Raw genomic sequence first — 8186 nt, forward strand, 5'->3', positions numbered from 1 at the left:
AAAAAAGTCAATTATATATAAAAAAAAAATTGCTTTAAGTACCATGTTTCTTATACAAAATATTGTCTACGATCATTTCTAGATGCAAAATCACTAATAACGGTGTCTACATCAATATGTTCTAACATATTTCTCTCAATACAAAGTTTATATAAAAAAGTAAAGAACAATAGCACTTGGATCTTGAGTTTGACTTAAATTATGGAAAAATAAATTCCATTCAAAATTCGAAAAACTTTAAATTTGATCTCCGAAATTCCAAATCCACAACTGCAAGACAACACCTGTGTATGTATATATAAGAATTGCAAAAAATGGATGTGGACCATTTACAGAAAAATACTAAATTTAAAATCAAAATTTTTTTTTTCGAGTATTCAATTATGTCAAACCAAGTCCAAAAATCACGCCATAATACACAAACAAAGAGTTTCAATTCAAGCTAGAATATAATCCAAAAAAGTGGTTTGAAAAATGAAAATGATGGAAACAAAAATTACCTTTTCTAGAATCAATTAACGTCAGATGAAACTTGAAGAAGAATAATAAAAAGGAGTAGCGTCTGGTCTGAGTGAGGAGAATTTGATTCGTTTTTTCTTCTCTCAAACCCAAAATTGCTATGATTATTGAAAAAAATTTGACGTCTTTCACCTTTAGATAAAAAGAAGGATGAAGATGGATAATAAATTGAATGAGGATTTATATAGCCTTTAATTGAAGAATGAAGATGAAGAGTTGAAAAAATATAACCGTTTATGGGAGAGATAAATTAGAAATTTATTGGATTTGGGGGAGATTGATTAAAGAAGATGACAAGTAATTAGAAAATGGAGATATAACGTATTTGAAGTTCTTTTGGATTAATTGGTGAGTTATTATAATTTTTGCTAAATGTTATTTTTTTATGGACTGTAGATGTATATTAGTTATTAAGGGTATTGCTAAATACCGCCCTTAATTTCCGTTTCACCGCACTGTTTTGACCATTTTACCCTTGCCACTTTTTTCCCCCCTAAAACCTTAAAAACTCTCTCTAGTTTTCTCTCCCGAGCACAAATCCCGGATTTGAAAAAAATGGATCAAAACATTCCCGAAGACAATGAGTTCGAACACGAGGTAATATTACGAGAATTAAAAACGTTATTAATCATTTTTTTATTTTTTTTTATTCGAATTTTGCCTGGGCGGGTAGCGATTACCACCCGTTCCTTAGGCCGATCGGATGAACTACCCGATCGGCCTAAGGAACGGGTGGTAATCGCCACCCGCTCCACCCATGGAACGGGTGGTAATCGCCACCCGCTCCACCCATGGAACGGGTGGTACGCGCCACCCGTTCCACCTTTGGAACGGGCAGTACGCGCTGCCCGTTTCCACCTATGGTGGAACGGGTAGCCTGCCCGTTCAGGCAAAAGTGGGCAGAAATTGTCCCGAACTAATTTCGAACGGGAGAAATAGGCCCGAAGTATTTTTTTTTGTAATTTTAATGTAAATTTTTCGTATATTCAGGTACCGATAGAAGATTGGAACCCCGATAACATTGATTATAGTTCGCGTTTTATAACGGATACCGTTTTCCCCTCCAGTCAGGATGCTATTGATTGGGGAAAAAAGATAGCTATTCAGAATGGGTTTGAGCTTGTAATATCTTCGCACAAAAATGGGGGTAAACAGAAGTTGTTGCGCTGTTCACGGGGTGAACGATATAGAGGTGTTGTGAAAAATGATGAAGATCCTGCAATTAGGAAAAGTAAAACTAAAGCGTGCCGATGTAAATTTCAGATTAAAGCCTATCAACATGCAGACCTTTCGGGATGGGGGATAAAGGCTAAGGCTGGGTTAACTGGAATGCATAACCATACAATGCGTATGTATCCAGAGGGAAGTCGGCAAATGAGCGGACTCAGTATCGCATCTAAACAAATTGTGCGTGATATGTCTTCAGCTCAAGCAAAGCCTTGTGCTATTTTAGCAGCAGTTAAAGAAAAACACCCAGAGGACAACTCAGTAATTAAACACATATATAATTACAGGGACAAAATGAGGAGGGACGCGTTTGAAGGTAGAGACCTGGCTAGTCAATTCTACCATATTGCTGTGGAGAACAAATATGTCAATTACACACAGGCTGATTCAGGTGTGATAACGCATGTGTTCATGGCACATCCAGAGTCAGTTGATATGTTCAGGACTTACCACTGGTACATCGGCATTGATTCAACGTACAAAACAAACAAGTACAAAATGCCGTTTGTTGAGATTGTTGGGATGACGCCATGCAATAATAACTTCAAGATAGCGTATGCTATTGTTAAAGACGAGACCGAAGGGAGCTATCGTTGGATTTTGCAAAGGCTGAAGATTTTGCTTGGGGATGATCTTAACCCGACCGTTGTTGTTAGTGACAGGGAGCTTGGGTTATTAAAGCCGATACAAGAAGTTTTTCCACAAGCAGCGCACTTGCTATGCACTTGGCATATTAATAAGGATGTGGAAGATCGTGTGTATAGAATCATTGGAGATAAAGGCCTTGCCTCTAAATTCAAGAATGGCAAATGGAGAACAATATTAGAATCATTAACTATTGAGGAGTATGAGACCAATCTTATGATGATGAAGGAAAAGATGAGCAGGTTCAAAGGAGTTATCTCGTATGTTAAGGAGACGTGGTTGGTGCATAAGGAGAAGTTTGTTGTTGCTTGGACAAAGGAGTTCCTACATTTTGGTAACACAACTACTTGTCGAGTGGAGAGCGAACATGCTAGTCTAAAGCAATGGCTCAATACGGCAACTGGGTCCCTTGACACGGTATGGCAGAAGGTTCACAAGCAGATTGAATCACAAGCAACCAATATAAGGTATTTGCAATTTCTTCTACTGCGATTTTGGAATTTGCATTTAGGGTTGTATCATTTCACTAACTAATAATAATTTTGTCTTCGTATCAGGTACATGCTTGAACAGTCGCGGCTTCGTCAATCAGTCACTTTCACCGGACGCCCATTAAGCCAACTTGTATTCAAAGTCTCTCATTATTGTCTGCAGTTGTTGAATCAAGAGTTAGAGCGTATGAGAGGGTTGAGCCATGAAGTGTACGTGCGTTGCGGTTGTGTATTGAGAACATCGCATAAGATACCATGTGCATGTGAACTGAAACGAGCTTGTGATCTGGAACAAATGATCAGTTCTGAGAGTGTTCACGTGTTTTGGAGAACACTTTTAATCAATCATGGTCACACTGATGAAAATGACGGGCGTAATGATCTGAACGAGGAGCAGCGATATTTTAAGTCCTTAGTGGACCAAGTCTCTAAAGCCGACCCATCCGTAATGCGTAATATTTCAATGTTTATCCATGATCAACTACACCCTGATCAAGCTCAGTACACCGAACCCGATGTCAAAATTAACGTGCGGGGGCGACCTAAGGTGAGCAAATCCACAAAACGTATGCCGAGTTCTTGGGAATATAATGAAACTCGTCGTGGACGGGCTCGTTCTACTAGTTCATCTAGGAGTCGTGGTAGAAGTGGCAGAATTAGCTCGTCATCCTCGGTACATAATGCTGCCTCATCAGGTAAATTATATCTGATAAACCTAACTTTTTTTATAACTGTTTTGCAATATAGAGTTGTTTTACACTAATATACATGAATGCAGATGGAAAAACGTATCATGGTTCTGAATTCGTACATTCCGATAAAATAGTTGGCATAATTAAACCATACGTCGAATCATACTACGACGTTGTAGGTGATGGAAATTGTGGTTTCCGTACGGTAGCAACTTACATTTTTGGTGACGAAGAAGCGTGGCAGACAGTTAGGCATCACATTCGAAATGAAGTAATTGCTAACCGTTGTTTGTATCAAAGAGTGTTTGTTGATACTGTTGATGCAGCTCTTCATAGAGTAAGTTGGGACGGTGCAGGTTGTACGCCGGATTATTGGATGATCGTTTGGGATGACTTGTGGCCGGTTGCTACCATGTACAATTCTGCTATCATGTTATTTGGCTTCTCAGGTGGGGACACATTAGCGTTGTGTGGTACTATCTTACCATTGTATGCCGCATCGACTGCTACAAGACCATCACGTGAGATTTGTATAGCTCATTTAGGGAATCACTGCCAGCACTACATACGTTTAAATTTATCGCCTAACTTTCCGGTGCCCCCTATAGTACACTGGTGGTTTGTGCACCGAGGCCAAAGCGTTGTAGGATGGGAGCGCTTCTATCAGGATAGGGTGACACAGTGGACCAGATTGGCCCAACTTAGGGGATATTAGTGGTTGATATTCTATAATGTTACAGGTGAATTCTGATGAATTTTGTGTGGTTCTGTAATGTTACAGGTGAATTGTGATGAATTTTGTGTGGTTCTGTAATGTTACAGGTGAATATTGATGAATTTTGTGTGGTTCTGTAATGTTAAAGGTGAATTGTGATGAATTTTGTGTGGTTCTGTAATGTTCCAGGTGAATATTGATGAATTTTGTGTGGTTCTGTAATGTTACAGGTGAATTGTGATGAATTTTGTGTGGTTCTGTAATGTTTCAGGTGAATATTGATGAATTTTGTGTGGTTCTGTAATGTTACAGGTGAATTGTGATGAATTTTGTGTGGTTCTGTAATGTTCCAGGTGAATATTGATGAATTTTGTGTGGTTCTGTAATGTTACAGGTGAATTGTGATGAATTTTGTGTGGTTCTGTAATGTTCCAGGTGAATATTGATGAATTTTGTGTGGTTTTGTAATGTTACAGGTGAATTGTGATGAATTTTGTGTGGTTCTGTAATGTTCCAGGTGAATATTGATGAATTTTGCTACTTCAGTTATCCACATTCCAACGTCTATATTCCAACGGCTATATTCCAACGTCTATATTCCAACGTCTATATTCTCCATCTATAAAATTAAACAATGTTGCTACTTCAGTTATCCACATTTACTCTTTACATTACGATCAACGAAAACTCTCAAACATAAATGGCTTCATCTGATTTTACCAACGAGTTCCCTAATTTTCCTCCCGAGAAAAGCATAGTTTCAACTTTGAATAAGTCTGATTGCACGACGAAGATGCTTGATTATCAATACTACGCAATTCGTGTATATGGAGAGACATTTGTGAGTCCAACAATGTTCCATCCTGAATTTCCATTTATGTTTTGCTTCAAGCTTCCGTCTGCTGGTGAGTTTCCAATATACTCACTACACATGCTGTGGTTCTTATGTTATATGTATTACATGCCTTTTGAATTTGCTCTAGAGGAATGGTTGAACAATTTGAATGAAGGAAATATTCCTAGTCATATTCAAACATTTCTGAAGTGGTTTATGCCTATTGATGACTGGAAAGCTATGTTCGCCAGACTATTGCGTGATAATCAGAGGGGAATCATCCCTAAAAAAAATTTCAACTCCATCATCTTTTTAAGATGGACAGAGTCTGAAATTTCTCATGAGGTTCATCGAACTTATCCTTACTCGATCGTGAAAAATTGGGATCGCTATAAATTAGAGGTTCGAGTACTACAGAGTATCAGCGCTTCAAAGAACGATTACCTGCCAGGACGAGCTTGGCCAAGAAATAGAGGAAATGCTCCATGGAACATTTTTCCTGTGGAATATGAGACGAATATTGCAGAGGAGAAAGAGATATACCTTGCAATACAGTCAGGTGTACCAGCGACATCTTCACCAAACATTCAGGTGTACGAAGAAGATAGTGACTAATGTCTTTTTTTCCGGTTTATGTCGTTGTAATGTCTTTTTTCAGTTTATGTCGTTCTAATGTATTTTTACAGTTTATGCAGTTTATGTCGTTCTAATATATTCTTAAATTTGCAATAATAACAAAACATACCACAAAAAAGTACTAAAATATCAATCCACCAAATTCTGTCAAAATAGTACTAAAATACTACAAAATACAGTCATAACTCACTTGGCCAAATGCCAAGCATCCATAATCTCCTCTAACGACTGCCTATATACAATCGCAGCATCCTCGTCCAGATGACTCATGTGATCCAGCACAGTTTCACCCCAGCCAGATAATCGACTAACCCACTGTAAAAAAGTAAGGAACAAAAAACAAGGTTAATATCATTTCACATTTCAGTAAATATCATTTCACATTACTAGACCAGTCAAGAAAACCAAAAATAACTTACAATCTCACTGTTCGAGCGAGTATAAATAGCCGGTCCGGGTGCAACAATCTCCGGAAGTAGACGAGGGTGTGAGTGACGGGTGTACCAATGCATGTACTGATCCTCACAATCTGATGGAGTATGTGCTGGAGTGAATACAGACAGTATAAGGACGGACGACTGGGGAAAAGAGTCCCAAATACCCTACACCATCACAGCTGGCACCTCTACACGATACTTCAAACTGGTCCACGGGCGAACAGCCTTAGAAGGCTGCAATATCGGTCTAGGAATGGTCTGCACATGTCCAAGCTGTCGAAGGCATCGCCCCGACATGTACGGCTCGATCACATCCCGATACCGTATCCATCCAGAATATAGAGTCCTCGGGGTCTCAGTAATGGCATCAGGGCCATACGGCATCCACATGACCTACAGATGTATAAAATTAAATTAACACATACAAGTAATACACAAATTTGTTTTAATTGAATAGTATTTATAATTATAAAGCAAGTATACCTCATCTGCTGTCAACACATCAAGCCGGGCACGAAATGCTCTCAACCGCTCATCGCTCTTCTCCATCGATATAGATGGCCACAACGAAGCCCTAGGAAGATCCGGGTCAACTGTAACTGCCTCTCGATGTGGCCTGAAGCAAGGAAAATACTCGTAAATCCAGGACTGGAGCAATGTCATACAACCCGTCATCTGCCCGCAATCTCCTCTGGTAGCAATACCAAGATGACGGTATAGATATGCTAGTGCAGCTGATCCCCAAGAAAGTCCAACGGCTCCAGCCGCCGAGTCCTGCACCTCTAACAGACAAGAAGGTCGGATGCGGTCACCACTCTTGTCTACGAACAAGGTGGAACCGAGCATCAGCCACGTCCAAGCTATAGCCTGGATCTCAGGAATCCGATCACCTCCACAGCGCTCCATGACGGAAGCGGCTCGTATACCACCAGAAGCATAATGACGGGCATCTAACTCAACCCGAGTCGCCCCAAACAAATCCATCACGCACTCCTTAAGCTCATCAACAGTCGCATCAGCAGTCACCATGGCACCATCTACGGGGATGCGCAATATCTCCCACACATCATGCATCAAAATGGTCATCTCGCCAAATGGCATGTGAAATGATGACGTGTCTGGCTGCCACCGCTCAACAAATGCTGTGATCAGTGCAGCATCTATGTGACTGTGCATAATACCAGGTAAATGGAACAAGCCAGATGACTCGATACGCGACTGAATCGTCCGGGAAGAACCACTGTACCATAATCTCAGCTTCGTGCAATACCCTGATCTGGTATGACACCTAAGGACGCCCCTGTCCTGACCGGCCCATATAGCACATGCAATATGTCCCAAAAAGCTCGGGATCACAGCACCATCAAATGGACCCCCGGGGACGGGGTCCTTCACAACCCAGTCATCCTCTACACTCCTCGATCGCTTGCTGCTACCTGAAATTACAGCAAACGGTAGACATTAATTTTTTAGTATATTTTTCAATAATCACGATTAACACAAATACAAATAAACACATTTTTTAATTTCTCTTACCAGAAGAAGATGCTGCGGTAGAAGAAAATCGTCCGTCTCGACCCCTCGTCACAACGCCACGATCTATGGGGATAGTATCAGCACTAGGACGATGCATAGAAGCATCCCCGTCCATGTCTATACCAGCCGCCTCATCCCGTCCCTCAGCACGCTCCGCCTGTGCAGCATGTGCCCTCCGGGCGTCCGCCATAAACCGCTGCTGCTCCTCCCGGTCCCGTCGAGCAGATGCAGTAACAGGACGTGAAGACGTGCGTCTAGGGTCAGCTCCCTCCTTATCCTGTAATATTATTTATTTATAAGGTATATTCAATTTAACATAATTTTTTTTTCTATACGTTCGGGTTTGCCTACGCCCGGTCCGTGCAATTTTTTTTGAAAAAAATTCAAAATTTGCCCCTTTTTGGCCTGGGCGGGTGGTTTACACCACCTGCCCTAAGGGCCAAACGGGTGCGG

The 8186-nt window shown here is 40.7% G+C and overlaps 2 protein-coding genes across 2 annotated transcripts; one reads left to right on the top strand and one right to left on the bottom strand.

Annotated features, from left to right (window-relative positions):
- The first annotated feature begins 2613 nt into the window (after window positions 1-2613).
- Window positions 2614-4810, top strand: LOC136222729 (uncharacterized). Its single transcript, XM_066010461.1, has 6 exons — window positions 2614-2858; window positions 2949-3577; window positions 3661-4247; window positions 4561-4584; window positions 4684-4712; window positions 4807-4810. Exons 1-6 carry the CDS (start codon window positions 2614-2616, stop codon window positions 4808-4810), a joined length of 1518 nt encoding a protein of 505 aa, XP_065866533.1.
- Window positions 4811-6205: 1395 nt separating this feature from the next.
- LOC136223779 (protein MAINTENANCE OF MERISTEMS-like) lies at window positions 6206-7968 on the bottom strand. The gene is made up of 3 exons (XM_066011939.1): window positions 7734-7968; window positions 6681-7633; window positions 6206-6590 (listed from the first exon to the last, which is right to left on the bottom strand). Exons 1-3 carry the CDS (start codon window positions 7921-7923, stop codon window positions 6363-6365), a joined length of 1371 nt encoding a protein of 456 aa, XP_065868011.1. The 5' UTR covers window positions 7924-7968; the 3' UTR covers window positions 6206-6362.
- Window positions 7969-8186: the final 218 nt, after the last annotated feature.

Source organism: Euphorbia lathyris, chromosome 3 (genome assembly GCF_963576675.1).
Source record: "Euphorbia lathyris chromosome 3, ddEupLath1.1, whole genome shotgun sequence".
NCBI classification, from domain to species: Eukaryota; Viridiplantae; Streptophyta; class Magnoliopsida; order Malpighiales; family Euphorbiaceae; genus Euphorbia; species Euphorbia lathyris.